Source organism: Lasioglossum baleicum, chromosome 1 (assembly GCF_051020765.1).
Source record: "Lasioglossum baleicum chromosome 1, iyLasBale1, whole genome shotgun sequence".
Classification (NCBI taxonomy): domain Eukaryota; kingdom Metazoa; phylum Arthropoda; class Insecta; order Hymenoptera; family Halictidae; genus Lasioglossum; species Lasioglossum baleicum.
Window position 1 is genome coordinate 9,854,380 of NC_134929.1, and position 17,443 is coordinate 9,871,822.

A 17,443-nucleotide genomic window follows, 5' to 3' on the forward strand; every position below is an offset into this window, starting at 1 on the left:
CACGTCAAAATCGGGCATTAGGAAAAATGATGATAGGAGTAGGAAAAACTTGAGGAGCGTGTGCTTAAACTTTTGTAGTCTTGATATACTTAAAAGGAACTATACAAATATGTAGTCGTTCAATCAGGATCGAACGTCGAGGCCAGATATAGAACAGCAAATGTTTGCGCAAGCATTCATCGCTGCGATAATAAACACGATCAAATGAGCATATTGTTTGCCTCGTGCGACTTAAAATAAACTTCCTAGTGTTTCATCACTGTTAAAGCGTGCAGCTAAAATAAAATAACGTTAAAATCGATGGGAGCAGAACGAAGAGGCAACAAAGTTAGTTCGAGAAGTTTGCCGTTTATAAAAGTGTTTAAACCGTCCATACGGGCTGTTTGCCTAAGTCTTATGTAACTCATGAATGATTAGTTTTATCTAGGTTTCCTGATCTAATAGTTTGTAATAGGAGGAAACGAGATGTACACAAACGGGAAAGTACGATCTAAGAAAAACGAATACCATTGTAAAAGAACGCAATCATGGATTTATAAAGAAATTGGTTGGGTGAAATATAGAACAGTGAAAGATTATAAAAAAAGAATGTTGTAATGTTGCTTTTAATGCAACAAAGTTGTTAAGGTATGAACTCAATTTTTATGTTATCCCTGCTTGCCACAATCAATGCACAACATTTTTATTTTGCATAAAGATCCGCAGTCTTGTAATGAGTAGACACACAACTTAAAGCAGTGGACATATTAAAAAGATTTAAAGACATCAGCGTATTGGTTACAGCTTAATCAGATAATTAAAAGAAGAAAGAAATTTTTGTTTTACTTCTGTGTCTTGCAATCAATGCAAACATTTTTTATTTTGCATAAAGATCCGCAGTCTAGTAATGAGCATTACCTTCCGGTTGATAAACTTGACAAGCAAAATACCGACTAATTAGTACACGATCATGTTCCCAAAAGTTTTGTACAAAGTTTCTCCGTGTGGAATGCTTTGTTTCTCTAGAACACGAGGAACGGCTGGAACGATCGGGGTAACATCGAGCAGATCGAATCGGCTGGCCCATCGAACTCGACTTCGGGGTCGCATAAACCGGCGGCTGACAGTTTAATGAAACCGAGTGGCCTGTTTAATCGGCTGCGTAGTAATTCCCCGAGAAGGAGAAATCTTAACGAGCCTTTTGTCCCGCGGTGGTTGGAGAAGGAAAACCCGGCCGGTTCTCGAGGGGCTTGTAACGCGAGGCGCCAGGGTGAACTCCGGGCCTCGGCGGTCCCGCAAGCTCGTTGGCTCGGTAACGCACGCTGAAACGAGGCTTCTCGTGAATATTTAACAGGCAACTAAGAGCACGGGCTTCTTCCTTGATGCCGGGACAGCCGACCCCGCTTGTCCCTCGCCCTTTCCTATTTCTTCACCGGTGTGCTCTCGCGAACGTCGAAACGAACGACCGGGCCCCGCTTTTCCCTTTTAAAGCCTCGCTGCGAAATTATAACTCCCCGGTTTTTCACCCCGCCGCGCGCCGTGCCGTCACACTTTTCACTGTTCCGCACTCTCATTCTCGTTTCGACGGAAATAACGGAGATCTGGACCAACCGTGTACCGAGTGTCCCCGGTGACCCGTATATCAGAGTCGTGATTCCGTGAACTGGTACAGAATCTTGCGAACGATGACGGCTGCACGAATTTCGCGAAGGAAATACAGCAACGATCGCAGCAAATAGAGTTTCTGCCATATTTTAAGTGATTCGCGAAAATCAAGAAAATGGTCGAGAAAGGATCTTCTATACAAAATAAAAATAGAAGCTAAATGGAACACTATTTCTCTTCGCTTAATGACTTTAATATAGAAATCATATATTTACATCGTCAATTTTTAAAATTTTCCGACAATTTCGTATTTCATCTACTCAATTTTCCTATAAATGCATAAAGAACCGCAGTCTAGTTATTACTGTTTTGCATTTGACCCGTCCCCATTTTTGTCACTAAAAACTATGTATGAAAAAGCATTATTAATTTTGTAAGATCATTCGAATTCATCCCCGAGTACGAGCACGCACAATTATCTGAACGGGACGTAAGACTACGATCTTGCATAACATTCGCGAAAGCATTCGTATAATAATACAATCTGGTACGATATGTTAAGCGTAACTATCACTTTTGACGAGGACATCTTGAATATTCATCGCCGACCTAATATTATCCTTCCATCTTGAAGGAATGAGAATTATGCGGAGATATGACGATTTTCAAGGGAGAAAGAGGAGTATTCGTGAGAAAAGTGGGTTCATTTGTATTCAACGAACATCTCAGATCTACATTCTGGTCGTCGTCGTCGATCTCTTCCACCATTTTTCACCGAGCGCCGCATGGGAAATCAATGTTCTAGACCCTCCTTGGTCCTGCTAATTAATCTAGTCCTGATTCTACGCGGAGTTTTCTACGAATCCAAACAAAACCAATCGAAAATCACGACTCCTCTTCCCCTTTTAGAAACCGGTAAAACTTCCGGGGCGTGAAGGAAATTCGCGAATGACAATGAGAATGTAAACTGCTTTTGTTTCCGGTGTGATCGATCGCGGCGCGTTGTTTGTAAGCCAGCCGAACACGAGCATTGCAGCTTTTCTCACGCTCTCCTCGATAAATCAGCCGATTCGAACAGATTTTTCTCCGACGGTGACAGCAGGCAATAGCGGCACCTCGAATATCTCGCAGAAATATTTCTTGCCGTTACGAGCGAGCGATAGAATCCGAGACACGGCGTTGCATAGTGTACCGAATGGCCATTTTAGTTAGAGAAAAGTTTATTCTTGTTTGGGAATGTTTACCGAGCCTAATTATACCCATAATAATTCATTTAACAGTAATACAATTGTATGAAAATTGAAGTTAGATATATTTGCAACATACGTGACTATACATTTGTACAGGATAAGGAATGTGATACAATAATATAAATGAAACGTTTCACAACGTCAAATACTGTTCCTACTTTTCCTTATTTTTGGATACTCGAGAGCACATTTTACAGAGTGTGCCACGTCAGGGAATAGAGTCGTGGCACAAGAGTTTCGGTACAATAAAAAGATATCGAAAAGACCAAGCCATCGAAGAGTTTCCCATCGATGCAGTCTCGTTTCCAAACGACTCGACTGTGAAAAAGAACAATGTTGAAAATAGCTGACCTCTTTATCGTGTTCAATTCCGAATACTTTCGAAAATTCGATAAAATCAGAACGAGTTATCGAATCCGAAACTGGAAAGCTAAACTTGTCCAGAGCGATTGCTGTTTTAATCTTTTTGGACTTTACACGGAAGAGTAATCGCTCAATCCGGTGAAAGAATAGTGTCGCACGTTGCCAGTAAACGTGGTAACAGGCCGAGATTAAACAATCTTTTTTTACGGTGTGATTCCGTTCGTTCCAAGGAGTCTGAAACTGGCAGTCGTTTATCCGAGTAAGCGAGGGAGTTAAACGCAACGAAATTGAACTCGAGTGTGGTTATTACTTATTCAATTGCTACTTCTCGCTCGAGTTTGCCGCGGACAATGGCTCATTGATGAAATAATTCAAGAGATTGCTCAAAGGATCGCGAAGAATACGACGGCGAAAGTGAAGAATTATGCTGAAACATTGAAAAGAATGCTGATGAAACATTGATACGTAGAGAAGAGTTTTCAGCTGGCGCCAAAAATTCGATTTTTCGGAACGACTCTTTTTTTTTAGAGATGGTCACCTGTTCCCAGACGGGACCAGTGATCCCGGGGCACCGCGCATAAATCGGAGCCCGATGGCCATTAAATCCAATTACCGAGCAGATTGTTCAGGCTGGTCGTGATTCACGGTTCTCTCATCTTTTCGGTTCAATAATTCGCGGAACGTTCCGATCGAATCGAAATTAGGCCAGCCGATGACCCGCAAACACGCTCGGCATTAATACAGATAAACTCATTAGGATCGGTATGACTGGCTGACCCGACACGCTAATGATGGAAATCCGGGGCGAGCCTGCGATCCGCGTCGAATTCTCGCGAGCTTGGGAATTAATTGAAAAGCGACCGGAGAAAAAGAAACGGGGAAAATTGTCGGTGAGAGATAACAGCCGCGGAAAGCGCGAGAGAGAGAGAGAGAGAGCGAGAGGAAGAGAGGAAAACAGAGAGACAGTCTCGTTGCAAGTCGAGAGACTGCCAAATTTGCTCCGCTCCAAAAAATGCGCGTGTAACGCTCGGTAGAGATCCAGGCAACGAGTATTTACGTCACCGCGAAGCGTACGCAACGATGCAACACGATTGCAGCAATCGTTTCCTGCATCCTCTGCCATCTTCCCAACGAGTCGCCGGTGGGGGAACCAGCAGAGGATGTAGCTGCGTAATCAACTTTTTCCACCAACAGAAAAACCCGCGGCTAATCGAGTGGCCGATCCTCCATCGATCGCGTCACGCGACCGCCAACGCGTTCTTATCAATCAGGATCGGCCCACTTCCGTCGAGCTTTTACCTTCCGCGGGAGGAAAAAGCGTGACGGATGGCAAACGAAGAAAGTCACCCTTCGATTGGCCGTTTTGCTGATCCCTGATGGGCTCGGAGACCTCTGATGGGCTAGGATGGTTTATTTAACCGGGAATACGCTAAATTGAGGATTCCTTGGAGACGGAGAAAGTTCGCGAGTGGGTATCGAATTGATTTGGACATTTTCGTTTGTCCCTGACCATCATGGTAAGTTTGGTTCTCTAAAGCAGGGAGTTCCAATTTGTTCCCCTCCGAGAACCTCAAGGTCACCACTATTAGTCAAACCTCTCCCTACTACATACATACTACGTAAAGCCGTAGAGTTAGTTTTGCGGCAACGATGAGGTCTAGGAGTGGGAGAAATACCTAATCGGGAAAGAAGCCGCGCATGGCTCGCGAGCTACTGCTCTAAAGGATAATGTGTAAATCTTACATTATCAGTTTACAGGCTGTTAATCAGCTATCGCCAGTCGATCGGACAGCGGCTTCTATTTCGCTCGCGGCTCGTTTCTTCGTCGGTTTTCCTATTTTCCCGACGTGTTTCTCGTCTTTTTTTACTCTCCATCTAATTTTCCGCTACAGGTAGAACCTTCCCTGTTAAAAATAGCCGGCGATCGCGTGCAGAGGGGACGGTAACGCACCCCACGGAACCCGATAACTCGGATAGCTCGAACTCACCCTGAGAATAAATCGGGAACTCGCCGTCGCTGTGGCTGTGCGTCAGCATCCCCGTCGAATAGAACTGCCACAGGGCTCTCTTCCGGTTTTCCTCGGACGTGCCGGCGAGGATCTCGTCTTCGTCGGCCAGGCCCAGCAAACTCACCACCTCGGACAGCGACAGGTTGGCTCTGGTATCTCTCCGCTTTTGTCCACCGACGAGAACAGGAGTTTTAGATGCTTCTTCGGCAACCAAGATCACCGTTCACTATACCATGAATTTTCGAAACCAAACGAGCACGTTCCACCGTCGTCGCGACGAGAGGATGCTCTATACTCCCGAGCACCCCGATCAATTCACAGACTCAAATCACTGGGAACATGTCGCCCGAACTAGCATCACTAACTTCTTCCTGCCCGAGGACATTCGCGAAGCCTCCGTCAGACGTCCTGGATGAACATCCTTGCCTCAACGCGCGAGGCTCGAACGCCGAGACATTGATCCTGCTTGGACATCCTCGAATTAGTCTTTATCCCATTGCCATTGCGATCCGAAACCCTGCTGCGATCCTCGAATTCAAGCCAGATACAGATTTTACCTTCGTCAAACCCATCTTTCACAAAATTATTTGGTCGGTCGGAAAGTAATTGCGTTTCTCGTGTCGAGATGGCATTGCTTCTGTTTATTGTTATTAATAATCATTTGTTCCTGGTATATATTGACAGCTGACAGCTGTAAAAAAGCAGTTCACGAAAGAAAAAATTGTGTACTACTTGAGGAGAGGATGTACGATCGGATTACCATTTTTTTCGTGTTTTCTTTCAACACTTTTTATGCGGTGCAAATTTTATTTCAAATAGAGACGTAAAACAGAAATTCTACGAGCGTGCGAGTCCCTAGCACCCGAATGGTGACTCTGAGAGAGACGCCACTCGCCAAAATTGCTGTACCATTATTCAAAATATTGTTTATATCATTACATATGTTGGTATCTAATCAATCACTAAACATTTAAAGATTGTGTGAGGTATTATATCAATTTCATATCTATCAAATTTCAAAAAAAATCAAAGGGAATGGAAATATTCTAGGTCGGAAGAAATGTTTTAATTTTAAGTTGCCTGAAAAATCGCAAAAGATCATAGAACAAAATGTCATAAAACTTACTCTAAACGGTAACAAAATTGGCTTTCATTTTCCCTTGAGAAAACGAAATGACTTTCCGAATGACCTAATATATCGATTACACAATCGCAATAACGTTAAAGAAAGAAACGCAGCAGGGCTAGTTAAGAAGTTCTCTTGAAATTCTTTGCGCAGCCAATTCAAAAAATACATTGGCTACTAAAAGCTAACGTTTAACGTCAGAAGTTCTAAGATTTTCCAGAAAAGGTCTGGGAAGAAAAGAACAAATTACTAAAAGGTCTGAAGCGTTAAAACGTCCTCGAAGAGTAAAGAGATATTAGGTTACGAATGGCGGTAAATCGATGGGACGGAATGATTTCACAGAGCTGTCCCCGATCGTCTAAGGTTGTTTCACGGCTGATCTGCACCGAAACGAAGGAGACCGTTATCTTCTAAGGCCAGAAACCAATTAAGCTTGTCTCGATTCACTTTCCAGGCGTTTCCCAGGGGGGAAACGTAGAGTCGCGGGCTCGATAATCCAGCGCGATTCCGCGTTCTCCGTTAGCGAGACGCGTACAAAGCGTCCTCGTAAAACATCGCTATTCTGGATGCCGCAATCTCTGTAACCTGGTAATCAGCAATTTATGTAAGCTGTTTTAATCGGGCCGGGCGACAAGCTGCGCCGAAATTACGCGCTCTGGGAATTCGATTTTCTGACACGCCTTGAATATTAATAATTATAATTAGACTGCGGATATTTATGCAACATAAAAATGTTTGGCATTGATTGTGGGAAGCAGGGATAACATAAAAATTGATTTCATCCCTTAACGACTTTGTTACATTTAACGCAACATTACAAAATTCTTGAATTTTTAAAATCTTTTACTGTTTTATATTTCAAAGATCCGCTGTCTAATACTAATTTATCAACGACTGCTAGAGGTCCGGGAAATTACCAACATTTTAATCCTTTCGCGGGTACAATGATTACAACTTCTACACGCTTCCTAAAACGAGCAAAATTATGTTACAAACCGCACTGAAATCGCCAGGCTGCTAGCCGGCGCATCGAATGTAATGCAACACTGCGGATGTTGATGCGGATGCAGATTTTCATGGGCTAGTCCATAGAAACTGAGACGAGAAGAACATTATTTCACGTTAGCCGCCATCGGCTCTCCGAATGAAACCTCATTGAAGCTACTTCGGAAACGCTAAACCGTTTGTTACGTGACTGCCACGAATGCATAGACATCCGCGCTCTACCTTATCGCAATCTCGAAACTTGTTCCGTTCGATCGAAGCTCGTTGAGATAGGTAGAAACCATTGTTTCGTTAAAAATCACCGATCAGAGTGTCCCGTCGAGATCGTAACCCCGATTTAACGATCGTGGTCGAGTCGATTCCAATTCTCTCGCGAGGTTACAAGAAAATCAGGCTGCGAACCGCAATTGCAGCCACTGTCGATCCAAAAGCGGATCTAGAGGACGAGAGAACCGAAAGAAGTGTATCCTGTGAATTATAATGAGCCGCTTCGAATCGATTGTTCGTGGACTGGTGTGACCTGTTACCTAAGCGCTCCAATTTTTTATCACATTTACACATGTGCCCATAATTAGGAAAATGGTCCAAGTCACATATTTCTTATTCCGAGATATTTCAAGGAAAAGGATATCGACACTGAATGAATTCTATGTACATAATGTTGAAATGACAAACACCTGCCAACCTAGGAGGCGCGGACTATTGCCAGAGGAGGTGTCAAAATTTTTTAAACAGAACTTCAAAATTAATTTGTAGTTTCCACGTTTTTGTACTAATTCCATGAAAATTGGGGAAGATCGGCTGGGCAAAACCCCCTGCGAGTAAACTTAGCGATTATACAATGTGGCAATCTGGTCCTCCATGGAGGAAAACGCAGGTCAATCTCTTGTTGGCCTCTTCCTTCCCTTCAGCAATCGATCAACCCGCGAGGTCCGACGTATTAATAGCCACGGTATAAATTTAGACACTCGCAGAAAAACGGACAAGCGTCGCGACGCCCCTCGATTTTTCCACCGCGGATTTTTCCGATGAATCGTCGCGACGGAGGATAATATACGTCTACACCCCGCTCGGCAACGGCTACCGCAGTTTGCACTCTGTTTCCTTGCTCGATTAATCATTTCGCTGGCAACTTAGCTACCGGCCTTTATTACTAAATCTCAATGACACCTAAACAATGAACTATTACCCATCTACGAGGAAGTCTCGTCTTTCAATTTTTCCTGGTACCGGAGACTTTGATATACGATTTAGTTGTCCGAGGAAAATAGTGTACAATATTTACGGTGGTCTCATTATTAGATCTTTATTATATCTGGACATTGAGATATTGTTCAAGAAACTTTTGCTCCGAGACAGCCATGTCTCGTAATAGATTTTTTAGATTTCCGTCGCGAATGGTTACAGTGAATAATCGTTCAGCTGCGAATTGACTTACTGGCGTTTGGTACTAAATCTTAATAATGATAGCTAAAGAATGAACAGTTATCTACGGAAAAGTGTGACACCGCGGAAGGAAGAAATGCAATTCACCTTTGCCTCGAGACAGCCATCTTTCATAACAGATTCTATTCCACCGCGAACGGTTAATCTCTTCGTTTCTGTGCAGACCCGTCACTCGGCAAATTGACTTCGCCTGACTGGAAAACTTGATTAAAAGAAGCTATTAATATTCCCTTAAATATGGATGAACATTTTAAACGAGAACTGCCACACCACATCACGTCCCCCTTACAGATCCGCGGAGCGATCGTTGTAAAGAGTCTCGAAACTGGAGACACGTTACTTACATAAAATAGCTTAGAAGCTTAAAAAAATTCGGGGAGGTTAAGCGAAGGGATCTAGAAGCTTGATGATGTGAATCCGCACAGAGAAGATGTGGAGGATCCTTCGAATCGTCCAAGACTCGGTGCGGATCGATGACTCGACGTTCACCAAACGGAAGGGGGGCCGAAGAACGCTTAGCTGCGGAGGATTCGTATGAACACGCACTGCCGGGATGTTCACGTTTTGCAGAGCACTGGGAACCTCGTAAACTGGCTCACTTCCGGTCCAGGGGCTATCGATCGCTCCTCTGGATCTCGCGTAAAACCGGGGAACACACACCGAGATCCACGCACGTCCGTCGATCCGGTCGCGAGAGTGTACACGCCGTGTTTTCCGCGGTAGTCACTCGCGACGAGTGCGTGTGCGATTTTGTGCGTGGGCGCGTTTGTCGCGATGCGTTTGCGTGCGACACACGCGAATCCTGCGTAGCTTTCGATCAGCGGATGGATCTCGGGGATGAAACGTGCGTCCTACGTGCGACGGAGCGGGAAGGACTTTCGTCCAGGACGGGTTCGATGCGCGCACTGGGGATGAGAGAGAACCAGGGAGCAACCCGGAGGATGGAGAACGCGCCAATGGAGCGAGAGAGAAGGGCGGGAAGGGTGTCAGAGTGAGGCAGACGCGACGCGGAGAAACAGAGAAAGAGGAAGGCCAAACGGCGCAAGCTTAAGCTCGCTACCGGGCTTCGAAATACGCATACGACATACTACCGCACACCAGCCAACCATGAACGAGGCCCGATTCTGGAATACGAATGTCCCAGTGGCACGTCGTCAGCTTGTCCGAATTTTCTTTGAATCTCCTGGCCGAAAAATTGTACTTGACCGGAAAATGTCAAGCCAATATCGTACTATAGAGAAATGCATATTTTGGGATATCGATTTTTGTATTCGAATTACAAGATTCTAGTAGGGCGACCTATACAGTGTATGTATCTATACAGTTAACCCTTTGAGGTCGAAGCAATTTTAACTCCAAAATCAAAACATTTCTTAAACCTAGATCATTTTTAGTTTGTGTAACCTTTTTTACATTGGGCACATAAAGGTGAACCTGTTTTCTCATACAACGGTGGAGAGCTTTTGCAATTCATAGAAGACAGCAGTCATTTTTACTGGCACCTCAGAGTTACCTACCACTAAAAATTGCTGTACCATTATTCAAAATATTATTTACTTTAGTATGAAGTATTATATCGATTTCATATTCATACAACGAAAAAAATTAATATATTGGGTTAGTAAGAAAGTAATTTCGGTATTTTAAGGTACAATAAAACCGAATTTATTTATTCAACGATGAACTTTAGTCAATAACATATTTTCTTATTTATTCTTTTTTGCAAAAGATCGAACAAAAAGGAAAATATCTTATTCATTAAAGTTCATTGTTTGAGTAAAAAATTGGGCTCTATTTCACCTTAAAATAGCGAAATTACTTTCAAGGCAAACCAATAGAATGGAATTATGTATTCCAGGTGAAAAGAAATGTATAATTTTCAAGTTAAAATAGCACCGGGCGCAAAGGGTTACGGAACCACACTCGGAAAAATTGAACTTGAGCTAAAGATGCCGAGCGAAAATGATACTCCTTATTTAGTGTACTAAAATCAGCCCACATCTTACGTGATAAAACTAATAAAAACTTCATGATCATGTTTAGACAAAACCCTGTAAAAACGATTTAAAACGACCAGAATAGAGGGATCAAGATTATGTAGACATTTTGTCTGCTTCGCGCACGATTTGATCCGCATTCGGAGAACAAAAAAAAATGGATAAAAGTTTTTCAACTTCTTATCCGGCCGATAAATTCGTTCGTCTATCACCGGGACAGGCTAGAATAGAAGAGGGATGGAGCGGAACTAAAGATAGGGGGTAAAACAGCGTGAAAGATGCACGTTAGATTGGATGAATGTTCGGCTATCGCGGCTCTAGAGATCTCGGGTAGGGAACATCAACGGTGCGTAACGAGTGTTTAGCGGTCGATTTTCAAAAGTGCCCTCCTCTCTCTGGCTACTAGAGTCGCCACCTGTCGTGACCCAGTTCCCGGAACGACCTTACAGCAGTTTGTCCTAATTTCGCGCGTTAACTGCTTCCTCAGCGTTTTTAATATTTATTTTGAGAAACACGGTGTGCGCGCGAGAACCACCCGTCCATCGGGGTTGAAGTCGAACAGAGCACTGAAATCCGAAGAAGGCGAAGTCTGATTTCTCTCCTGTCTAAAACATATCGTAGTCGAAGCGTTTCGACTTCCGGGAAACTTTAATTGCGTTCTCCTCGGAACAACTGCCTTCGCAGACGAAAAGTAAAAAGGCTACGAAACTTCTTTTTTAAATCGAACATTTCGTATACTTTTTAGTAACACTAAGAATTTTTATGAAATTGTTCATTCCAGTTTCACTAAACTTTGTACAGTCGAAAGATACGCTCAACAATTTTTCGATAATCATATTTCTCTAATTTATGAACCAGCAAGGATCAAACGAGAGCGAATTTCGAAGCTGTAAAACTTTCGATTATCCGCCTCGCACGAGGACAGTAAATTAGCAATCGTATATAATTTTCTCACTTCGCCGCTGTTAAATTTCTACGAACAAATTAATGAGACGTTTCGGAATGCAGCCAGATAAATGAAAACGCTTCGAGAATAATTTACATGCGCGCTTAGCTCAATATACATTTCAGTTGCTTAATAATACATGGTATCGTAATGAACCACCACGCAATACTTAATTGACGATTAATTAATCGTATCGAGAACGTTTGCGAGCAGCCGCGTCGATTAGCGCGATTCGCATTTCGATCCTCTGCGGCGCGGCGCGGCGCCGCGCGACCATTTCGGTCGGCAAGTGTTCCGAGCCACGTCACTTTTGATTACGCTTGTCAGGCTTTATGCGACGGTTTCGCGCGGAAACCTCACAGTTCGTTAAACCGCGCCGGAACTCGGGAAGAGTATTAGAAGTCACACTGTTTACTTCTATCGCGAAAACCCCCGGGGAGAAAACGAAGACGAGGAAAGAATTGCGAGAAATCGCAAGTGTCTGCGTCTGCGCGGGACGTTTGTAGTATAAATAACTTTATCATCTGTGGAAGATGTTATGCTGTGTATATAATATTCATCGGACATTGTTGTCAATCGTTGGAAATGCCATCAACCATCATTAACCAGCGTCAACCTGTTTTTCAAATAACTTCGGATTAAAACTTCGTTAATAATTCTTTTGCTTTCCAGCAAAATCGTCCAGAAAAAATTGACAACACAAGAAGAAAGGTTGATAAGCAATCGTTTATCACAAATAATGCAAAATAAATTACAGAATGGCTTCAAATTAATAAAAAAACTTCCACGTCGTTACTAAATATCCGGTAACTGATACCTTTACCCTAATCAATCAAGGTGCACGGTTAAATATCATGCGAATCATCGAGATTCCACCTGTTATACAACTGTTTAACCGCATGCGAAAAATACGCGTTTGTTGTTCACTTTCCAGTGCTACTTTAGTTAATCTCAAAAATAAACAGTTCTTTCTATGATCGTACTGCTCTTCGAAATTATTTCTAGCTCCTTTCCTTTAAAAAATAGCCAATAATATTTCTATCTGTGAAAAAGCAAGAAACAATATTATTTACAGGACGAATAATATTTTAGAAATATCTGAGAGTTGTAAATACAATTTCTGGAAGAAGAGTGAAGAAAATTTGAAGCTGCATCTTCCACGACCAAAGTAAAAATCTATTATACTGATTGTTGTGTTCTTTACCATTTAATATAAATATAAAATTGCACAAAAGTACAGTTAGGGAAGCATTATTACATGTGCATCAGAACAGAGATTTTGGTTTTCGTTTTACCCCAGTCAAATCGATAGACGCGCCTGGCGTGCTTCCATCTGACGTGCACAGCATAAGTGAAACTGCGAAACTTCGTCGGAAATCCTTGATTATCACTCACCGGTATTACCGTTGCTTTGCGTGTTGGTTTCTTCGGTCTCTACCTTTTCGCCGACCTCTATGGTCTTCGTGGTATCGTCCGCTAAAAAAGAAATTCGCAGCTTTTACTACAGACGAGATATGGGAATACATAGATAGTCAGGATAAACTTCCGAAAGTCGGTCAAATCGGATTGAGCTAAGATTTTACTATCACGCCCCACGTATGATAGAAAAATGCATTGACAGATTGTTCTACTGATTTACCTTGTCTGTGTGCACATCTACCTATTATACAACCTCAGACATAGTTGCGTAGCGACAGCTGTGGCGTTGCGGTACACACTATTTGAACGAGTACATAAAATTTATTTAATTCGCGTTTCTCGCGTACGCTCAAATAAATGCGCAAAAGTGCTCTCAGCTATGATCTAAAAGACGAAACAATAGTACCCGTGTTCTATTGCCATTTTTATTTACAAATTGATTGAAAATGTCATGAAACCAATTTTGTTTACATCCTGTGGCGCCCTCTCTCCAAAACCGCGTGAACTACGCGGGAAAGACAGGAGCGTATGAAAAAAAAATGCAACATTTCATCGTTAATAAACGAGTCGGCTTCGTACAGCTGACAAATGTACATACTTTCGACGAGTATTACATTCCGAAGTATATTTATAATATGGTTTTTAAATGGAAGAGTCGAGTAGATTGTACCAATGCACGATAAAGACAAATTGTAACCAGTTTGTCACAGCTACATGATCTTTATGGAAAATAAAAATTGTCTACATAGATCATTTCTTCCCTTAATGATTTTAAAGGAGGAGAAATCATATATTGACATCTTCAATTTTAACAATTTTTTAACAATTTCGAATTTCATTTACTCAATTTTGCTATAAATGCATAAAAATCCGCAGTCTATCTATCACGTTTGACAGATATCAAGGATTGACTAACGCGAAGAGATAATACGCGAGAGATGTGCACTGGCCCTATGGTTTTTACACTTATCGCGGTCGGCGCTTATCGTTGTGTAATTTTTCGTCGATAACCATACTTCCGCGAGCGTTAAAAGGGTGATAAATAAATCCACTTGTCGCCTATGCTTTTTTAATACTTCCCTCCTTCTCAGAAAACTTCGATACGTCGAATCCTAAAGTGGTTTCTTCTTTCATGAAATCGCGACGATAATTCGAACGGAAAAAACCTTGCGCAACTGCGAGTGAAACGATGATAATAAAATAAATACAATAAAACGGGTATAGGAGCCTGTCACACGTTCCCCTCGCGGGACTGTCTTCGCTTGTCCATCTGTAACGGTAATCGAAATTAATCGCAGAGAATGATCGGATCCGCGAGACCGAAACACTGAAAACAATCGAAAACCATGCTCTACTTGTGCAGATATACAATCCATTGCAACGTGCATATAATAACCCGATCAAGAAAGCCGTTCCCCGGTCCCTTATCCACCTGCCTAGGAATAATCCTTCTGCCAGGAACGTAATATGTATACGGAATTCATCAACCGGAACGATTCGTGTAAAACCAGGTTAGCACGATTTTTTTATAGAGATAAATACTAAATCTAAATACTAAACGTCTAAATACTAAATCTGTGCGTTGATTGTACATTCACGAGTCAAGATTAAAGGATCAGGGGACTACTGAGAATGAAATAATCTACATAAATCTTGATTGTGTAACGTATAGACTGCGGATCTTTACAGAAAATAAAGATCTTCTGTTTTGATTGTGGGAAGCAGTAGTTAAATAAACATGCATTCTATCTCTTAATAGTCTTCTCACGTTGAAAGCAACATAACACACAATATTCTTAGTTATTTTTATATCCTTCACTGCTTTATATTTCATAAATGCATAAAGATCCGCAGTTTAGTAACGTATTTTGACAGAACCAACTGTCCGATTTGCGGTTTGATTCGACCTTCGTAGAATGAGGATCATTCTGGTGAATTTTTTTTTTCTATGGACTGTTAGAATTTTGTGGTAGGGAAACGAAGGTCCGTCAACAGGACGACGAGAGTCACGTGACGTCGACGACATGTTAGAAAATAATCGGTGGGACGGGGCGAGGGCCTCGTGGATCAAACGTGACGGCCCTGTTCGGCATGCAAGAGCGCTCCGTGCCACTTGTTGCATGGCCGCGCTCGACCACTCGCGTTTGAATAAACTGGTTTGAAATAGCTACAGGATAATTTCGGGATGGGCTTACGTACCGGGGCATCCGGGTGTCTGAACGTTGGTCTCCTGGCACGGCGTTTCCGACGCTTTTGTTTGTCCATGGGACACAACACTGGTCACTGCACTTGACACCGACGGCTCGCACGATTCGGCCATTTTCAGGTTAACTCGCGTTTATCCGCACCGCGACTATATAGTTGCCTCGCTGCATTCGAATCCGAATTCCTTTTTCGAAACTTCCACGCACGCTTCGCGGTTCATAACGCGCGACTCTCGCGACAGATGGCAGCTCCCGAATGTCGAATCCGCTACCGCCACCTGCCAGCCCCCTCAACAAACCAATTTTTGATTTTCTTTACCGGCGCGCCGTTCTTTAACCCGGCCACCGACCAGATACACTATTAAAGACTGCCAGCCTTATGGGAGTTCGTGTCACTCGAATATTTCGGTGTTCTCTTACGCCCTCTAAGATATATTCTGACTGGAGTGAGAAACAGAAGGCCATCGACATGAACTCGTCGGTGCAGAAGGCTACTGAGGAGATTCTCGTCGGCGATAAGTATTTAATCGTTAACCACAATTAACGACTAAACGAGGAGATTAATTGTTAATTGCGATTGATGATTGAAATAGAAATTTAGTCGTCAATCGTTGATTAAATTTTTGCCCAACTCTGTTTCAGACGATGTTGGTTTCAATATGAAAAGTAAAACTCGAGGAAAAAAAATTCTTAGAAATATATTATTGAAGCATAATTTTAGGAAAATCAACAATTCCTATTCCAAATTTTATATGAGACACCTCAATTTGTAATTTCAAAATATTTCATAAACGAGAATTATTACCTTACACTTTTTTATACATAAATGTTCCAGGAATCGATCTGTGAGAACAGAAATATGTTGAAAAGACTTTACTGTAAAAAATTTAGATGGCAAGGTGGTCAAGGGAGTGCTCGTTAACATCGTTAGAAAAAGGAATTGTTATAAACATTAAACAGCCAGATATAATAAATTTATCTGTGAATTGTATCGAATAAATTAATGCGTGCGAATGTTCATGGTTTAAAAGTTATTACGTATCACGAAAACTATTAGCCACTTTGACTAACAAATTAGGTGGTCAGATAGCCAAGGGATTGCTTGTGGGCATCGCTGTCAAATAGAATTGTTATAACGATATAAACATTAACCAGCTGGAAATAATAAATTTTTCAATAATTGTCACGGCGATCGACATCGATCGATATTCGGCGGAGTGGGGGGCGCCGATCGAGCTCGGCAGATCGGCGAGAGCTCACCGGTGGTCAGTCAGTCGGGGCGGGGGAAGCGGGGTGAGCGGACGTGCTGCGTGACCAGGAGTGCCAGGAGAACCGGAGAGACCAGAGGTGGACCAGAGGTGGACTAGAGGTCATCTACAGTTACCCTGGCCTACCTTCAACTGTCAATTCAAGGAAAAACGGTAAGTTTGATTACTAATATTTTTCAAAACTTCTTTTGTCTTTTTAAACTCGTCCTTCATACTTTTGAAATGTTTATCGAGACTTTCAATGAAGACTATTGAGTCTTCTTCAAATTTATCAATTTTATTCTTTATAAAAATTACATTTTGAGCGTCCCACTCGTATGCAGGATTATAATTGCTCTTGTGAGCTGCTTCGTTGGTCGTTTTCGCACTCGTGTGCGGGGTTATAGTTATTTTCTTAAGATAAGAGTACTTGTCCACGTCGTTGGGAAAGGAATTATTATAAACATTAATTATGTAGCTAGAATTAATAAATCTCTCATGGCATTATCTTCTATATAATAAAAATCAATTTTGAATAAATTAATGCGTGCGAATGTTCATGGTTTAAAAGTTATTCTATATTTCGAGTTTTATTGTCTATTTTTACGAAAAATTTAGATGGGAAGGTGGTCAAGGGAGTGCTTGTTAACATCGTTAGAAAAAGGAATTGTTATAAACATTAAACGGCCAGATATAATAAATTTATACGTGAATTGTATCGAATAAATTAATGCGTGCGAATGTTCATGGTTTAAAAGTTATTCTATATTTCGAGTTTTATTGTCTATTTTTACGAAAAATTTAGATGGCAAGGTGGTCAAGGGAGTGCTCGTTAACATCGTTAGAA

The 17,443-nt window shown here is 42.1% G+C and overlaps 1 protein-coding gene across 3 annotated transcripts in view; it reads right to left on the minus strand.

The window, feature by feature from the left end:
• LOC143212889 (phosphatase and actin regulator 2) overlaps positions 1-15,503 on the minus strand; it is a 422,446-nt gene extending 406,943 nt beyond the window's left edge. The window contains exons 1-2 of one of the 3 annotated variants that reach the window (XM_076432224.1): positions 15,345-15,503; positions 13,122-13,202 (exon numbers count right to left, since the gene is read on the minus strand). In XM_076432224.1, the coding sequence (XP_076288339.1) occupies positions 13,122-13,202; positions 15,345-15,465 (202 nt within the window). In that variant the 5' untranslated portion in view covers positions 15,466-15,503. Of the gene's footprint in view, positions 1-5,185; positions 9,777-13,121; positions 13,203-15,344 lie in introns of those variants that run through there. The other 2 variants (XM_076432243.1, XM_076432234.1) reach the window with 2 other exon arrangements.
• Positions 15,504-17,443: the final 1,940 nt, after the last annotated feature.